Here is an 18,873-nt window from a genome sequence, read left to right on the forward strand (position 1 = left end):
ATTACTGTGGGGTAGGTGTGAGCAGGGTGCTCAAAAACATGGCCTGGAGATTCTGGGGGCGGCAGAAGCAACAGGTGTTATTTCTGCCACAAGCTGCAGAGAATATCCACGATGGCTCATGCCGGTGTCAGGATGGTAAAGGTCCCAGCCAGGTCCACCCCTCTCCTGTCCTCCGTGGCCTCTTAGCCACCCCATGCCTATATGCAGTCCATGGGAACAGCCATTCCCTAGGAAACCTTTAGTTTGCCCAAGGTTGGAGGCAGTCCATCTTTTTTTTTCTTTCTTGAGGTTTTTTTTACATTTACGTTTGCACAGGAGTGGAACAGGTGAAGGTCAGTTGACTCCACACCATGTGGAGCCCAACCGGCTCATCAGGCTTGGCAGCAGGTACCTTTCTTACCTGCTAAGCTGCCTTGTGACCCTCACTCAATCTTGTAAAAACGATGTGCAAATAAGAGCAGTGTTGAAGGATAGTCAAGAGCTGCTCTCTGTAAACTTCAGGACTCAGGAGTGTCGAGTCTCAGGAGCTGCTGTCTGTCACCTGACAGGAAGGCCTGCCTCTTTCTGATGAAGGTCGTAGATCAAATTTTTACCCTCCCATCAGGGTGGGGCAGTACGTGAGCAAGGCGGACCAGGCCGTGGACCAGTCTGGAAGCCACATTGGCCCTGGGGAGCACAGAGCCTTCAGGGCCTTCTCCTTGTGGGACACTCCGAGGTGCTTCAGGGAACAGCCACCATGGGACTTGGCAGAGGTGAGGATCATCTCACAGGATCTCAGGAACCTCTGAACAGTGTCACCATATTTTTTCCTTGTTTCTCTGCAGGATCCTGGGAGACATGGGTGTGGCTGAGAGCCGTGGGCATGTGCTTGGCTTCTAGACAGAGAAAACAGAATAGAATTAGACTGACTTTTAGGCTGTGCTATTGTGCTTCTATCTCCGACCCAGCTCTGCTACTTCCTGGGCACATTGCTATGGACATGCAGGTTCATGACCTGATGATACCCTGGAAAGCAGAAACCAATCAAGGGAACCATATTTACAGTTTGGCCAGACTAGGGGAGAAAGCAGCTAGTTTCCAGCAGGCCTGTGTAAGTCTTGCAGCTGACAGACGTTAGAAGAACATGTGTATTTTACTCTAACACTGTAGCCTGTTCTTTCCTGGGGGCTGAGGGAGGGGATATTTCTGGGCCTCATCCCATGTCCACAAGCAACAGGTGTCAAGAGGGTGGAGCTCAGAGTTTCCGTAGCTGTTTAAAGAAAGAGAGAAGGTGCCGGTGATACCCTTAGTCACGCTCAGTGTCATCGCCAAGCCTCTGTGTACCCTGAGTACCTGAGGAGTTGTTTTCAAAGCTGTATTTCAAGTATCTTGGTGGGCAGAGGAAGTCAGCTGGGAGTGTTACAGTGAAGAAGATTGCCCAGGTTTTAAGCCTTGTCTGGTCTCACAGAGCTTACCCATCTGTCTGGGAGATCCAAATTGCTGGGATTCAGACCCAGGACAAGCAGCTGAAGTGCCTATTACCAAAGCAGACCTGGCCTTCAGGTTTTCCCAGCATCCTCCAGTCCCTACCTGAACTTTCCAGTCCAGTATCTGGGCTTCCTCTTTCCTAGAGGCTCTTCACTATATAACCCAGACACACTCTCTCCCACTCTCCCTCTCTCCTTCCCCCTCTCTCCCTCTCTCTCCCTCTCCTCTGCACAAATGCTTTCCCTCCCCACTTTTCTGTCTCCCCATATGCATGGTGACTTCCCTGGCCTCATTCCTTGGGACCAGTGAACCCACCTAAGAGCTGCCCCCAATAAGCCTGCTGGTCTATACTTTAATTTGGCTTGAATTGGCTCATTTTGTCAGTGGAGAATACCTCTCACATACACACAGGACAGTAGCCCACATGTCTCCCACCTGGGGTGAGCCATGCAAGCCTGACAACCTAACGCTGATGCCCTGAAGCCACAGTGGGAGGAGGGAAAGGACTCGTGAAAGCCGCCCCGACCTCCTCATCCATGTCACGTACATACATGCTGTGTGTCTCTCACACACAATACTTTTCTGTGAAAGTCTTTTCAGAGTGGCGAGTCATGGGGAATCATTGGCGCTTTTGCGTTTTGAGTGACACTGTGACTTCCTGATCTCTGAGAAGATGCGTGATAGGGTTTGACCCACTGCTGTCACTGTTCTTTTGCTCCTCTTGGTACTTTTCCCATGGAAAGTCCTGGGAGTGTCCCTGGTTTTACACAGGACAAGATGTAGTACCTTACTGTTGTAGTGATTTTAAAAAAGGTTTTGGGCTATATGTTATTTATTATTATTCACCCTAAGATTATCACAGCAGTATTATTTAACCCGCTATCACAAATAATAAGACACAGACACCGGTTAGATTTATAATTGCCTTATTTACTTTGGGCTAGGCAGATATTTTCCTTACACTGGCTCAGTATCCTCCCCATCCATCTCCCAGCCCCCATCCAATGCCATCCACCTTAATCCTCCTCATCTGGTCTACCCCCCCATCCATAATCCCATGGTACCTGCTTAGATTCTTCATGTGGGCCTTTACATGCCATCATTGGAGTCCTTCCTTCAGGCCCATGAGATTTCTTCTCCAGGCTAACCCATCATGGTGTCCTCCTCTCTTCCTCTCCGTCTGGTTCCCATGATTCTCCTCAAAAGCCCAGGAACCCTAGCCATGCCTACCCCATTCTGCCCTGCCCAGGTATAGTCTGTTTAATCAACCAATCATGTCTTAGGCAGGTTTACACAGATAAGGATGGGTGTATCCATCCGGTAATAACCAGATCTTCAGGGCCAGTAATTAACATTATTAGACCAGCAGCTTAACATATACACTTCTGCCCCAGCCTTTTCTTCAAGGCTGCTGGTTCATTTCAGTGAGGAAAGTACTTAGAATCATAATGGGGGGGGGGGCAGCTTGGTTTTGAGACAGGGCCTCACCGTGTAACCCAGGCTGGCCTCTAACTTGTCATCCTCCTGCTTCAGCCTCTGGAGTGCTTGGGACCACCACCACACCCAGGTGTCTGGGGCTTTCTTACTAGATATTTTTGGCTTCTCTGCATAATGGGCCATGGGCTTGTGCAATGGCTCAGGGCTCACCACAGCAGCTTGAGCTTGACCTTGGGTAATGTGCACAGCATGGTTCCCCGGACACTGGTGAGCCCAGTTAGCACAGCCAGCTCTCCTGCCATCTACCTTCCTCCCGCGCAGGAGAAAACCAAGACTCAGGAGCTTGGTGAGGACTCAGCATCACATAGCAATTTAATTTAAGAGTACCTGAACCCAGAGCCTCCAGGAACAGCAACTCAATGGGTTGTCTGTAGGGTTCTTGGCATGTTTGGTTTGGTTCAGTTTGGTTATTTTAGGCAGGCTGGTGTGGCCGAGGCTGCAGTCAGGCTTGTAGCTGGGCTACTGATCTTCCTGCCTTTATATCCAAGTACTGGGTGTATACTTGCACCAGGATGCCCAGCTGGCTTTTGCTCTTCAAATTATTATTATTTTTTCATTAAACAATATTGGGGAGGCACACATGCCACAGTGTGTGTGTGTGTGTGTGTGTGTGTGTGTGTGTGTGTGCCAGCCTTGGCAGTATGTGCCTTTATCTGCTGAACCATTTCGTCAGCCCTGGTTTTTGGGGTTTGACACAGAGCCTGCTTTCTCATGCCACCCTGCCCCCACATGATGAGGAAGAGGGGTTCCATCTAGAGTTCTGGGGCTTGGGTCATGTTTCATACGTACTAACACCTGGAATTTCCACATCCCTGACCTTGCCAAGCTGAACCGGCCTTCGGAACTGCTCTCAATGCCCTTGACCTACACAGCCTCCCAGCTCTTCTGAGCCCCGTTGTCACCCTCACAGAAGCCATGTCAGCACTGGGAAGCAGCAGTACAAATGTGCAAACAGATAATCAGAGCTGAGGATCTGCCCGGAAGGCAGTGGTGCGGAGCCCTGACCCCAGGGATTGGATCTAGAAAGGCCCTTGGTTTTGTGTCTGGAAAGGGGAGCTGGGAAATGGGCTATTCCTTCTTCGGGAGGCCACTCACTGTGGAGCTCAGTTCCCGTCACCATCTCTGAGACTGTGTGGGAAGCCCTTGGTCTTCTCAGCCTAACTTCTGCGAGTTTCTTTACTGCACACAGGCTAGATATTGCAATAGTCCTGCCCTAGGACCAGCCTACGGGAAGCCTCAGCCAGATGGGAGAGACGCCACCTCTTCTACACACTTGGTAGAAGAGATGCTTACACCCACCAGCTGCTCCCAGCTAAAGCAAACCGTGAGGTTTCCCAGGGGCACCAGCACTACCTTGAGGAACACTGAATGGGAGAAGTACAACTGTCATGGCAGCCACGTGGTCACTCATGCCAGGCTTAGCAGTTGAGCTCCATCCCCTGGCAGGCTGATGAGGCTGCTGCTGTCATTGTCCCTGTTTTGCACATGGGGAGGTTAAGGCTCATGCACATGTTAACTCTCAAAGGGTAGGCTTCCAGCTTGGATGGAATTCAGATGGGCTCACCTGGCATTAATTGTGTGCTGGGCACTGCGGTCATGCCTTTCTGAGTCAGCACTCCCAGAGTGCCTTGTGATACGCAATCACCCGAGCCTTCTATGTCTAAGATGCACAGGCCTTTTCTCAGTTGTGTTTTCGTCTCTGATGTCCCAATACCTCTAACACTGCATATACCCAGTGCCCGGTGCCCAATGGGCATAGCACCAGCCGTGCACCTGCTCATTTTCTTTGTGCTCTGAAGGCCTCGGCCTCTGGCATGTGGTAATTCTGGGACCGGCTGACTCTCATGGGGCCTTGTCCCCTGGCTGCTGCTCTTTCCGTTGGTGGTTTTTCTTTTGAGGCCTGGACAAGACCCCACCCTGAAGCTCAGGCTAGCTTCAGACATGCTGTAATCTCCCTGCTGGAGCCAGTGGAGTGCTGGAAAAGCGTGCCTGAACCTCCACGCTCAACTTCTTTCCAGCCTGTGGAATAACCAGGACCCACAGCCTGCTCCCTCTACCTATCCTATCATCCGTGTGCCTCCAGGCTGTGTGGCTACAGGCATGCCACTCCCTGTCTTTGGTCATCAGAGTCTCGTCTTTAAAGCGGCAGAAGAATACTTTCCAGCCAGGCACGGTGGCACACGCCTGTAATCCCAGCACTTGGGGAGGCAGAGGCAGACGAATCTCTTTGAATTCAACGCCAGCCTGGTCTACAAAGCAAGTTCAGGATGGCCAAAGCTGCATAGAGAAACCCTGTCTTGGAAAACCAAAACAATAATAATTAACAATAATAATTATTATTTCCAGGGGCTGGAGAGACAGCTCAGCAGGTGCTGCTATGGTAAAGGACTTTGCTTCTCAGCACCCACATTTAACAGCTGCCTGGAGCTTCAGCTCCCCTTCTGGGGACACTCATGTCCTTAAACTCATAGGCACATACACACATAATTAAAAAACAAAATATTTTTAAAATACTTTTTGAGCTAGGTATGAAGGCAGATGTACTTTGGAGGCTGAGGCAGGAAAACTACTGTTAATTCAAAGCCAGCCTGGCTACATTGCCAGACTGTCTCCCAAAAGGAAGGGAAAGAAAGAAAGAAGGAAAGAAAGAAAGAAAGAAAGAAAGAAAGAAAGAAAGAAAGAAAGGCCACATGTGGTAGTCCATGGTTTTGACCCCAGAGGCAAAGACAGGCAGATGTCTGTGAGTTCAAAACTAGCCTGGTCTACTTATCAAGTTCCAGGCTAGCCAGGGCTCCATAATAAAGCCCTATTAAAAAAAAAAGAAAAAAAAAAAAAGCCTTTTCTTTATTTGGACACAACATCCCCTGTCTCCCCAAAAGCCTTTGCAGGAGAGCCCAAAATCAGTGTGGGTATCTGTTGCTGTTTCTTCACCTTTCGGCCCCTTAGACAGTGCGGATTTAAAGGCAAGCCACAGCTATAGGAAACCAACGGCACAGCCTTTGCGACCTCCTTTTGAGACAAGGTGTTTCATCTTTTTTAGCTAGTTTGTGTGTGCATAGGCTGGTTTGAGTGTGCCATTGCACCAACAGCTTGTGACAGTGTTTCTGTCCTTCCACCAAGTGTGTGCTCACAGCCAGAGCGCTCCGCCTCACTCTGTTCGGGAGAGCCACTGAGGCCGACGGTGAAAGCGACTAACCAGGCTTTGTGGGGATTGTCCCCTTTGCTGGATGAGGGACGCTGGTTCAGAATGAGGCCAGAATTTGCCCAGGGAGCTGCTGTCCCAAATGTCCTCCAGTCATGCTGAGCACCAGGCTCTCTGTGTGCAGATGCCACGTGGCCCACGTGTGACACTGGGCTTCTTTTTACTCCAGTGTGAAGCACACTGGACACAACATCGCCTGGCATCAGGCTGCAAGTGGGAGTGGCTTTGCAGAAATACCCTGGCCCGTGAGAACCTTGACCCACAGTCAGGGGCGCGGTGCAGCCATTCCCAGGGGCAGCATTTTGTACCCTTTTGTGCCACTCTCCTGGCAGCTGGGGAGTCCTTGGCCATTCTCTGTTTGGATACTGTCACCTCTTTTTCCACAGCGCCCAGTGTGGCCCATCCCAGGAACATGCCGCCCCTTACCCTCCCCTCCAGGCAGGTGCCCGAGGGCTGAGGACACAGGCGGCATCCTGTATTCATGCCCACTGGAGGCCACCCGTCCAGGCTGTGGGAACATTTCAAACGGACTCCAGAGAATCGGACTTAGGCAAGGAGAATGATTGCGTGAGTGTGAAGTAGGCTTAAGTACGGCAGTGTAGCAAGCCAGGGGGAGATGGCCCTCTGTGCTGGCAAAACCCAGATCGTGGCGAGAGCCAGGTGAGGACTGAGCCAGGGCTGGGACTGTGGTGGCAGGTTAAGGGTGTGCTGCAGGGCATTCCAACTCCCCTGTGCCGTGGAGCCCCGGCCAAGCCCCTCCCCTGTGGCCTGATACAGCACACCACAGCCTCCCGCTGAAAGGTGACACTCCGTAGGCCGGGTTCTCTTAGTCACCCTGTGGGCACTCGGGAGACTTGCATGAGAATGGAACTGGTGGCCACGTCCCCAGTGCTGGTAAGTGGCCCCAAACGCTCAGGAGTGAAACTGGGTGGGAGGAGAAAGTCCAAGTAGAGATGGGGACTGCAGGTCACGGATGTGCTTCCCTGACCCTCCAAAACCTTGCCTAGACAGGGTGAAGGTATTTGTTATCTTTTTTGGTGGTGGTGGCGAATGCAAGCCTGAGCTCCACCAGATGCACTGTTGGCCACTGGCCAGCACTTGCTGGAGCCCAGCAGCTTCCTGCATTGGTCACGGGAAGGCTCCATGGCTCAGGCAGCAGACAGTTGTTGCTTGGGCTTGAATTGCAAGAAATAAAAATAAGCCTGAGGGGGTGTGGTTTAGTCACCGACCATTCCCCTTACACGTGCAAGGTCCCGGGTTTGAGTATAGCGTGGGGGAAAGGAAAGGAAAGACACTAAATAAAAAGGACTTTGACTAGCATCCAGGTTGGGGGTCAGGGTCTGAGCTGCGCTGAGTGACTGAGCTCTGAGCCGTAGGAAGTCAGGTAAGGACAGGCTGATGCAGTAATGCTGCTCTGGGGTCCGAGGGATGGGGCGAGGGGCCTTGAAGGCCCTCGGCAGGCACATGTGTGTGTGAATTAGGTGTGTGCAGAGATGTCACAGAAGCAAGCAGGTGATCCTGCGTTTTTTGGAGGGGGAAACAGGCCCAGCGTGGGTTGTTGGCAGCTTTCTCAAACACTTCCCCGCTTGCACTCACTTGGAAAACTGCCCTGGTGACCTCAGCCTCCTAAGGTATGATTTAAAAAAAAAAAAAAGAAAGGAAGGAAAGAGGGAGGGAGGGAGAAAGAGAGAGAGAAAGAAAGAGAAAGGAAGGAAGGAAGGAAGGAAGGAAGGAAGGAAGGAAGGAAAGAAAGAAAGAAAGAAAGAAAGAAAGAAAGAAAGAAAGAAAGAAAGAAAGGAAAGAAAGGGGGTTTGGTGTTGCACAGCTGCACACCTTAACCCCAGCATTTGGGAGACAGAGGCAGGTGGATCTTTGTGAGTTCGAGGCCAGCCTGGTCTACAGTGGGAGACCCTCTCTCTAAAGAAATAAGGAAAAGACCCTGAAGGTTTCCATGTGGGTACCCTGGCAAAGCTTGGGATTAGGATCAGTGCTTTTAATCAGAATAGGATTTATAGTGTGGAATGAGGGGAGGGCAGGCCCAGGAACGCCTGGTTGCTCCAGGTTTGAGTGTATCGGCTTGGCCCCCCATGCCCTAGTCGCCAGCCATCTTTGTGTGTGCCCTTCTACTGATGCAGTCAGCCCCCCTCTCAACTCAACTCCTGCCCATCTGTGTTAGTTTTCCTTCTGCTGTAACAAAGTACCTGATGCTGGATACTTTGTAAAAAAAAAAAAAATTCTTTAACTCAGAGTTCTGAAGAGAATGGTCTTGGTTTCTGTTTTGCTCTGGTAAGGGCCTTCCAGTGACATCATAGCATGGAAGATGGCATCCAGATGGGAACACATGAATATGGTGAGATAGGAGGCCAGAGGGACCCAGGAGCCTGGCTCCTAAGTCGCCTGGAGACCAGCACTAGTCCCCTCTGCAGCGGGCTGTCTCCATAGGTTTAGTTTGCACTGGCTACACACCTTAAAGGTCCCGGCACTCACCAACACCATCCCGGCTGGGGACAAGATCCTAGCACATGACCCTTTGGGGGCACAGCATAGCCATAGTCCCAGACCATCATCTGTTCTCCCAGGCAGCTGCCATTTCCAGAGCAGGTTCCATGGAGTTTGCATAACACCGTCTCCCCGGCTTCCCATCGGGAATTGGCACAAAGTGCGTCGTTACGTCACGTAAGGTCCATTTCGTCCTGGTGTTTCTATTTCTATCCTGTTCTTTCTTGGCAATAATTTAAATACTTTCACACGTTTTTCATTTCTAACTTTACACCATTTCATATGTACACATGTGGAACCTGCCAGACAGTGGCCTTCCCCACGTCAGGGTCTGTGTCTGGCTAACCTGCAAAGCTGTGGTGGTGACATTGGTTCATTCCCCTTGGCTCCCAAGTGCGGAATCTGGACCTCCAAAAGGCAAAAGTCCAGCTTGGTTCATGCCATTGCTTGGTGCTCAGTTTGTGCCTGGGTTCGTTCGTTCGTTCATTCATTCATTCATTCATTCATTCATTCATTCATTCATTGCTACTATCAATGAATGAATTGCTAACTAAACAACCTACTATATGTTTAGTTCCAAGCCAGGCACAAGGATCCAAAAGCGATTGTCCCTATGGGCCATCTTGCTGTGAGGGAAGATGGAGACATCTCCCATCCTGCCTCCCGCCCCCCACTTCCCCGCATGCACTCCCCCAGTCACCATGGCGGAGTCTGTGCCTATCAGCCATAGTTAAGGTGGCCTGAGCCGGGAGAGAACATGGCTACAGGACTGTGAAGGCGCTAAGTGTGCAGCCAGCAGGGTGTGGAGATGGGAGTGGCGGCTGGAAGGGTCCTTGACCCCTGTCGCACCCTCCTGCCCAACGAGCCTGTTAGACCTCTGAGGATGGCAGGGTCGCTTCTGCAAGCTTCTGGCAGTGCTCTCTGTCAATGAACTCAGGAGACTCCATTTTCCTGGGGGCTTGTGTGGCAGCGGTTTGAGGATGGTGACCTTTCTTGTCGATGTCTTATTATCCTTTTGTGGCAATTCGCCAAGGGCAAGAGAGATAATGTTAAGAGTTAAGCTCCAGCCAGGCATGGTGGTGCACTCTGGAGGCAGACGCAGGCGGAGCTCTGTGCGTTCAAGGCCAGCCTGGTCTACAGAGTGAGTTCCAAGACAGCCAGGGCTATAGAGAGAGACACTGGCTCGAACAAACACACACACAGGGAATAAGTTTGGCCTCATAATTCTCCCAGTCAGCACCCAGAAACAAGAGGGAGTCAGATGGGGCGTGGCATAGGCATTAGAGAGACTGGTGCTCACCCCGGGGCAGTTTTTGACCCTCGGGCCACTCGGCTTCATTTCTGGAGACATTTTGAAAATCCAAAATGAACATCTATGGCCTTATGTACTCATATACGTAGGCGTGTGCCTATCACAGCACTTGTGTGGAGGTCAGAGGACAACTTGTGGGAATGGGGTCTCTCCTTCTACCATGTGGGCCCTGGGGATCGAACTCAGGTCACCTCAGGCTTGGTAGCAGTTGTGCTTAGCTGTGGAGCCGTCTTGGTTGGCCCTGGAGACTTTTTTTTTGGTTTTCACAACTGAGGGAACACAAACTAATGTCACCTGTTGGGCAGAGCAGGGCTGTGCACTGTAAGGCCCAGGGCAGGCCTGTGCGAAACGCCCCATTCAGGATTCCCTAGCCCCAGATGTCGATGGCACCTCGATTCGGACCCCCGGGGGCTGGGGTGGAGGTGAGCTCAGCATCAGGAAGAAGCCTGGATCTAGTTCTTCCTGTGATGGGGGGGCTTACCCACTTATTTATGTATTTGAGACAAGAGTCCCTAGTTGGCTAGCCTCCAGCTCACTGTGGCTGAGAATGACCTTGAACCCCTCATCCTCTTGCCTCTACCTCTCCCTGACTGGAGGTGGGCTTGCACCTCCAAGCCTAGCGCCTAGCAGCATGTTCTCTTTTTGTTTCTGTCCTGTTCTATGGGGTCTCTCATGCCATCCTAGCTGCCCCGGACCAGGCCGGCCTCGCGCTAACAGAGCTCCGCCTGCCTCTGCGTGTGCCTCATTCCTTGCACACTGAGTCCTTCTGAAGACCCGCTCCACACTGCCTTCCTCAGCACCGGCTTCGTGTTAAATTCCCAGCAGCAGCGGGCAGCGCACTCTCACCCACGCTTGCCTTTTTGGTTTTTGTTTTGCCCCCTGTTAGCTTTCCATTGCTATAAAGAACTAACTGAGGTCGGTGAGAAAAGAAAAGGTTTGTTTTGCCTTGACGTATCGGAGGTTCCAGTTCAGCATCAAGTGTCCCCTCCGCTTGGGCCATTAATATTTTTCTGCCATTTTAGGGTAGGGATATAGCATAGGGCCTCCTGCTCTGTCACTGGGCCACATTCCCGGCCCACGGTAGGCCCCCCGACAAGGCAGAGCACCGTGGCCAGACCACGTGAGCATGCGAAGGCCCACAAGGCTCATCTCAGCCAGGAAAGTGCTGGCTTTTGAGGCCATGCCCTGGGGACCCAATGACTCCCCCTGGGCCCTGCCTCCTAAAGCTTCCACATATTCTGAGGAGCACCACACTGGACGTGCAGGGAGCACCCATCAAAACTATCGTATGAGCTCCTGTGTGTTCCTTGTCTTTCTGTCCCTATCTCTCTGTCTCCGTTATGACCATCCTACTGTACGTGCCATTGTTGTTTCGCTTTTAAATTATTTCTTTTTATTACTTTTTAAAAGCGTGTGGGTACTTTGTCTGCATGTGTGTTTACACACCATGTGAGTGCCTGGTGCTTTCACAGGCCAGAAAAGGGTGTTGGGTCCGCTGGGATTGGAGTTACAGATGGTGTGAGCAGCCATGTTCGTGCTGGGAAGAACCACCAGATTTAACCTCTGAACCTCTCTAGCACCTGCTGTGGTTATGTTTGGTGTGTGCGAGTGTGTGCGAGTGTGTGCGAGTGTGTGTGTGTGTGCAGAGATTATGATGGCCAGAAGGGGGCAGTGGATCTTCTGGAGCAGGAGTTTCAGGCAGTTGTGATTTTCCTGAGATGGATGCTGGGACCTGAACTCGGGTTCCTTGCAAGAATGGTATGGAGATTTGAACAGGCATGGCGCCCATAGACTCATATTTGACTATTTGATTCCCAGTAGGATTAGAAAATATGGGCTTCTTGGAGGAGGTGTGTCACTGCAGGTGGACTTTGGGGGTTCAAAAGCCCATCCACGCCCAGTCTAGCTCTCTCTTGGTGTCCAAAAGCTCTCAGCTACTGCTCCAGTGCCATGCCCACCTTGCTGCTGCCATGCTTCCTGCCATGATGGACCAACCCCTCTGAAACTGTAGGCAGGCCTTCACTTAAATGCATTTGTTTTTGAGACAGGGTTTTAGTGTGTAGCCCTGACTGTCCTAGACATACTTTGTAGACCAGTCTGACCTTGAACTCACAGAGAGCAGCCTGTCTCTGCCTCTCAGTGCTGAGTCACCATCACCTGGCTAATGCTTTCTTTTATAAGTTGCCATTTTCGTGGTGCCTGCTCACAATCATAGAACACTGAGAGAAAAAGCTCTTAACTGCTGAGCCAGCTCTCCAAGCACTAGATCCAGTATCTTTGATGTGCTCATTGGCCATTTGTATGTCTCCTTTGGGAAATGTCTCAAGTCCCACTTTCAGTTGCAGTATATTTTGTTGTTGTTGAGTTGTAGGAGCTCTTTATATATTCTAGACACTCATCCTCATCAGAATATGCTTTGCAAATGCTTTTCTGATTTTGAGGATTATCTTTCCATTTTTCCAATGAAGCAGTGATTTTTTTTTTTTTTTTTTTTTTTTTACAAGGTTTGGGGGTTTATTTTGTTTTATCTTTTAAGTTTTTTTGGGACAGGGTCTCACTGTATAGTTTAGACTGGTCTGAAATTCACAGTCCTTGCGGCAGGGAAGATGGCACAGTGAGTGAAATATTTGTCAGCACCCACATAAACAAGCTTGGTTGCCATGGCTCCTGCCTTAACTCCAGCAGTTGGAAGCGCAGATGGAATTTGAGTATCAAGCCGGTTGGCTAGACAGCCAATCAGCAAGCTCTGGGTTCTCTAGGCAGCCAATCAGCAAGCTCTGGGTTCTCTAGGCAGCCAATCAGCAAGCTCTGGGTTCTCTAAGCAGCCAATCAGCAAGCTCTGGGTTCTCTAGGCAGCCAATCAGCAAGCTCTGGGTTTGCTAGCCTGCTTGGAGACCTCATGCAATGCCAACCTCCGGCTTCCACATACGTGTGTACATGAGTGAGCGTGCACCTAGGCACACGTCGCCACATGCACTACACACATGCCATTTGAGAGTGTGCACATGGAGGTCAGACGACGTCAGCAGATGTCTGCCCTCTCCGTCCACCATGTGGGTTTAGGGAACGGAACTCACTGAGCTGTCTCGCCAGCCCAGACCTTAAAACATTCGATGTAGCCAAGTTTATCGGTCTCTAACTGTTGCTCCTGTCTTTCGAGCCGTACCCAAGAATCCATTACCAGACCCTCACCGTGGAGGGGTGTGGGTTTCCTAGACTTCCCGGAGCAAGGCCTTTGCCCCGCTTTGAGTCCATTGCGATGCCACGTGAGGCGGAGGTCCAGCCTCATCGTCTGCGTCGTGAGGAACAAATCGTTCCGGCACAACGAGCAGGGCTGAGTCTTCGCTGTCGCCTCGTCTCGGACGTGGCCTCTGTCTGAATCTCACTGCCGTGCCCGCCCCCTCGCACGAACACCACCATGCGCTGTCTCCCCGGTACTTGTGTTGTTTGGAAGTGGGGATCAAACCTGGGGTCTCGTGCGTGCCACGCAAGCCCTTCCACGGGGCTGTCTCCCTGGCCCTGCAGGAAGTTCGGAAACTGGGAATTGATTCTGACTTGAGAAAAAGAGCGTTTGAGACAGGGTTTCGTATAGCCCAAGCTGCCATCAGAATCTCCATCCATGTAGCCTGTGATGGCCCTGAGCTTCTGACCCTTCTTCCTCTGCCTTCCACACGCTGCGATTCTAGACTTGTGCCACCATCCAGGAGTTTACGCAGTGGTAGGGACTGAGCCCGGGGCCCTGTGCGTGTCAGGCACAGTGCCCACGGAGCCTCACCCTCAGCCCTTTTTCCTTTCAAACATTGTTTTGCCTATCGGAACTGCTCATCATTTTGCATCAGTCTTTGTGCCACTTTGGGTGGCATGGCTAGCTCAGCAGCGGTGGGTTTTCCAACCTGGGAGCGCGGCGTCAGCGTGGTATGCTTGTGATGTTTCTAGTGCTGGGTATACACACCTCCCAACTTCCTTGACTCCACTTTTATTTATGTCATTGCCGATTGAATTTCAGCTGGCTCGTTGCTCATGTGTAGGAACCTGATGGATTCGAGGAGGAGGATTGTTTTGGTCCTACAAATTAAACTTATTGCCTCTAGTAGTTCTCAGTTTCTCTCTGTCTGTCATCCCCCAACTCCTGGATCTTTGGGACTGTCTGTGTAGGGCCATACCTTCTGCGGACAGCCTGGTTTTCCCTTCTCCTCTTCGTGCAGGCGCTTGCTCTGGCTAGAACCCCTGTTCCGGTGGCTCTCCCAGTTTTGGCTCTGGTCATGGGGGGAGGAGGCACACATCATTGTTATCTTGAGGCGTTCTGCTGTTCCTGGTTCCCTGGTTTTTTTGTTTTGTTTTTTTTTTTTAATCAGGAAAAGCTGTTAGAAATTATAATTTTTTTGGGGGGGCGCCAAAAAATGACCATGAGATGACCATGTGGTCTCTGTTTTGTGCCACTAATTGTGACATGTCACTGACGTTGAGTCACCCTTGACTTGCTTTTCTTTAAAAAGAAACTTGATGACCTTAAAGGAAAATAAAACCTGAATCTATGGCTTACCCAGAACCAGAGCCTTGCCAGCGGTTTAGGGAGCCGGCTGCCAAGTGGTCATGAGAGCTTTACATGGCTCCAACATCTCCAGGAAAACTGACAACTCTTCCCCTTTCCCTAAAGAACATCGTGTTGAAATCACGAAGGAACCAAAGAAGATGCCAGTTAGATACTACAGGGATCTGCCTGAGCCGTGTGTCCTGACTTGGTAGTGTTTCTGACAGAACCACGACAGCACAGCTTCATTGGCTTTGCATGTGCTTGGGTTATCCCAAGGCCTTGCCTGTGCCAGGCAAGCACCCTGCCTCTCAGCTACAACCTCAGCAGCATGCTTTGCTTCAAAGATGTTGAAACATGTTCAGGTCACCGTTTTTAAAAGATTTAATCATCTGTGTGTACATGTGTGTACTCATATGTGTGCAAGGTATGTTCATGGAGGTCAGAGGACAACTTTCCCGGGGGTTGGTTCTTCGCATCTTCCTGTTGTTTTTTGAGGCGGCGTCTCTCTTATTTCTTCCCCTGGGCTGTTGCACCTACGTGTTTCTGAGTGGCTCTCCTGTCTGCCTTCTGTCTCACTCATGGTAGGAGCGCTGGGATCCACACATCCAGCCCTTCACAGAGGTCCCAGGCACTGAACACAGATCTTCAGGCATACTTAGGGTGTTTACTTGCTGAGTCATCTTCCGGGCCATAAATCCCATATTTTCTAGGCTATTTCCTTCAGACAAGAATTATCTGCTCATCAGAGGGCAGAGCTGTGAGAGGAAGAGCTATGGATGATCCGAATTCACTCACCCCACACACACTTGCTCAGCCGGCATATGGACTGTACCCTAAAGCCCAAGGGATTTTGTTTTATCTATCTATCTATCTATCTATCTATCTATCTATCTATCTATCTATCTACCTATCTATCCGTCTATCTACCTACTTACCTATTTTGGTTTTTTTTCTCAAGACATGGTTTCTCACTTTTTTAGACCTGGCTGGCTTTGAACTCACAGCCATCGGCTTGTCTCTGCCCCTGCTGGGATTAAAGGTGTGTGCCACCACAGCTGGCTGTTTCTTTTTTTTTTTTTTTTCTTCCCAATACAGTGTTCTGCCTGCATGTGTTCCTGCATGCCAGAAGAGGGCACCAAATCTCATTATAGATGGTTAATGAGCCACCATGTGGTTGCTGGGAATTGAACTCAGGACCTTTAGAAGCCATCTCTCCACCACCACCCCCAAATCTTTTTAAGTGTCCATTCTAGTTGTGAACACCTAGGTCAGGGTCCAGTCCCTCCTCCAGGGTGTGAGGACAGCAGTGACACTATGAGGAGGAAAAGGAAGCTATCACAGCAGCAATACCTACCTTCCGGTGTGGTTTATAGCACCCTGACCCTGCAGGTGATCCCAGGACCCTCCACAGATACCAAAATCCCTCCATACAATAGTGTGCCTGCCTGATGTGGACACACAGTCCACGCATGCTCTTCTCTGGGTGGTTTATAGCCCCTCATGTGGTGTGCAAGCTGTGTAGAGAGCCATTAGACTGTATCGTTTAGAAAACCATGACCGAGAAGTCAGTGTGCAATGCAGATCCAATTTCTACCAAATGTTTTTAGCATGGTTAGCTGAAACTGCAGAGAAGCTTGTGGGTGCAGGGGGCTAACAATATAGCTAAAGTCATTTACATAACATACAAATCATTTACATAGCATTCAAGTCATTTACACAGCATACATATGTTGTGTCCCATCCAGCGGGAGTTCAACGGGTCCTAAAAGGGGGTGAAAAGAATGGTATGGGACAGAGACGCGAAGAAGGAGGCCAAGTCTGTTTGTCTGATCAAAGCCTCCTTTATTAGATATTTTTACCCAACTTATATAGGGAGAAGGCAGGAAAGGGGGAAGGCTAATTTACTGCTAGAGGAGATAGCAAGAGTGCTTTCATGGCTTGAACATTACACCTGCAAGATACCGTAAGGATGTTTTTTTAAGATATCTCACGGATGCTCTAAGACTAACAGACTGATGTCCTCACAAATCTATCATCCATGACTTAGGGTCTTAGATAACTCTTTCACTAATTGGCTTTAGGTCTCCATTAAATGACATTTGCTCATAATTTGGCTTTGGTTTTAGTAAATAGCTTTGTCTCCGCTAAATAGCTTTGGCTTTGGCTTCAGTAAATAGCTTTGGCTCCCGGCAGTGTTGGTGTGCAATCATACAACATTTGAGACTGTAATTTATAAAGAACAGATATGTCTTTTAAAAAGAGTTTTTTATTTAACTTCGCCTTAAAAAGATTTGTTTTTATTTTGTGTTTCTTTTATTTGTTAAGACTATAATTTTATCATTTTTTGTTCTCTCTCCTTCCTCCAAACCTTTCCATAGATCCCTTTTTGATGTCTTTCCAGTTCATGGCCTCTTTTTTATTAGTTGCTGTTGCATGCACATGCATATATACAAACATACATACATACGCCTAAATACATAAGTACAACCTCCTCGGTCTACCTAACGTCACTTGTGTGTGTTTTCGGGGCTGACCACTTGGTATTTGATACCTAGTTGGTATGTTCTTTCAGGAAGACTGTTGCTCCTTCTCTCAGCATCCTTACTTGCCTGCAGTGTTTTGGGGGTAGGGTTGAGGCCTGATGTCTTTCCCCTGACTTATTTACTTTCATTTTATGTGTATGAGCGTCTTGCCTGCATGTATGTGTGTACCACATGTGTGCCTGGTGCATTCTGAGGTCAGAGGAGAGCAAAGAATCCCCTGAAACTGTGAGCTGCCCTGAGGGTGCTGGGAGAGGAATCCAGGTCCTCTGCAAGAACGGCCTGTGCTCTTAACTGCTGAAGCATTTCTCCAGCCCCAAGAATCCATCTTTCACTCCTGGTTTGAGGCGGGGAAGCCCGTGTTTTCTGAGCACCTTGTTGTGCCTCACCACGGTGGAAACAGATGGGCAAGAGAGCAGGAGACCCAGCCCTGTGACAGCAGGACTTCCCTGACCGCCATGTTTCTTCTGATAGCTTCCTGGCACTGTTTCCCTGGGGATCACACACGAACTTTGGGAGGACACGTTCAAACCATGGCGTAGGCCCACAGCTAGGAGGTTAGCGCCATGTGCTGGACTCCAGGGCACAGTAAGAGCTGGGATTAGAAGAGTCCCATCACACCTTTGCCCCACTTGCTGAGTTAGGAGAGAAATCCACGGATCGTAACCATGAGATCTCTCTCTTCTCTTGACAGGTTGCCTGAATGGTCTTGCTTCTCTTTCTAACGTGCCTGTTTTTCTCCTACCTGACTTTTTCCTGGTTTAAAATCTGGGGGAAGATGGCCGACTCTAAGCCAATCACAAACAGTAAGGTAAAAGCGAGTCTCCTTCCAAGCGAGGAGTCCTTTCCAGTGTCCGGCAGGTCTGAGGGGCTACTGCAAAAACATGGCAACTGCAGCGCTCTGTCAGAGATGCCTGGCCAGGAGGAGCTGGCCTCCTGTGGAGGTCCCGGGGATGCCAGTCAGCGGAGGAATTCCCTGCCACCCTCACACCAGAAGCCTCCGAGGAATCCACTGTCTTCCAATGACACCTGGCCCTCCCCAGAACTCCAGAACAACTGGACAGCGGCCCCAGGCTCAGAGGTTCTAGAGGCCAATGGTTTGTCCTTCCCAGCCAGGCCTCCGGGCCAGCGAGCGACGTCGCCCTCCAGAGAGGACAAGAAGCAGGCACACATCAAGAGGCAGCTGATGACCAACTTTATTCTGGGCTCCTTCGATGACAACTCCTCTGATGAGGACCCTAGCGCTGGCTCCGTCAAGGACTCTTCCCGGAAGGGCAGCAGGGCTAGCCTGGGCACCCTGTCCCTGGAGGCTGTGCTGAACACAAGTGATCCCGAGTCCCATGCCCCCACTATGAGGTAATGGACCTTCTCTTCACATTGGGAGTTGGGAGAGAACTTAGAGTGGGATTTGTGTCCTTGATGTGCATTGGGATTTCCACCCTTCCTCAGCTCCTCCTTCCGGTCTTCTAACACTTGAGGAGCATGTTGAGCATGAACATGTCTAACATGCTGACAGGCAGACGGCAAAGCCTGGCTGCCTTGCTTTCTGTTCCCCCCTTTCAGAATCACTGATTGTGCACCTGCTGGGCGCACAGTGCCCCATGCCAGGAAAGTGGCTTTCTAGAGCTCTCAGCCCAGCTGGGGAAGATGGTCTTGTGGATGACTAGTTACCAGTTAAAGAACCCCAGGGGGTCATGGGAGCGTGCAGGGAGAGTTACTACAGGTGTGACTACTCCAGGGTTCCAGTTGGTGACTTCTTTTTCTTTTTTAATGTTTGTGTGTGTGTGTGTGTGTGTGTGTGTGTGTGTGTGTGTGTGTGTGT

The 18,873-nt window shown here is 50.4% G+C and overlaps 1 protein-coding gene across 3 annotated transcripts in view; it reads left to right on the plus strand.

The window, feature by feature from the left end:
* Positions 1 to 616: 616 nt before the first annotated feature.
* Acacb (acetyl-CoA carboxylase beta) overlaps positions 617 to 18,873 on the plus strand; it is a 101,597-nt gene continuing 83,340 nt past the window's right edge. For 2 of the 3 annotated variants that reach the window (XM_055606029.1, XM_055606031.1), the window contains exons 1-2: positions 7,026 to 7,060; positions 17,746 to 18,407. In XM_055606029.1, the coding sequence (XP_055462004.1) occupies positions 17,755 to 18,407 (653 nt within the window). In that variant the 5' untranslated portion in view covers positions 7,026 to 7,060; positions 17,746 to 17,754. Of the gene's footprint in view, positions 753 to 7,025; positions 7,061 to 17,745; positions 18,408 to 18,873 lie in introns of those variants that run through there. The other variant, XM_055606028.1, reaches the window with a different exon arrangement.

Source organism: Psammomys obesus, unplaced genomic scaffold (genome assembly GCF_907164565.1).
Source record: "Psammomys obesus unplaced genomic scaffold, mPsaObe1.curated_primary_1811, whole genome shotgun sequence".
Taxonomy (NCBI): domain Eukaryota; kingdom Metazoa; phylum Chordata; class Mammalia; order Rodentia; family Muridae; genus Psammomys; species Psammomys obesus.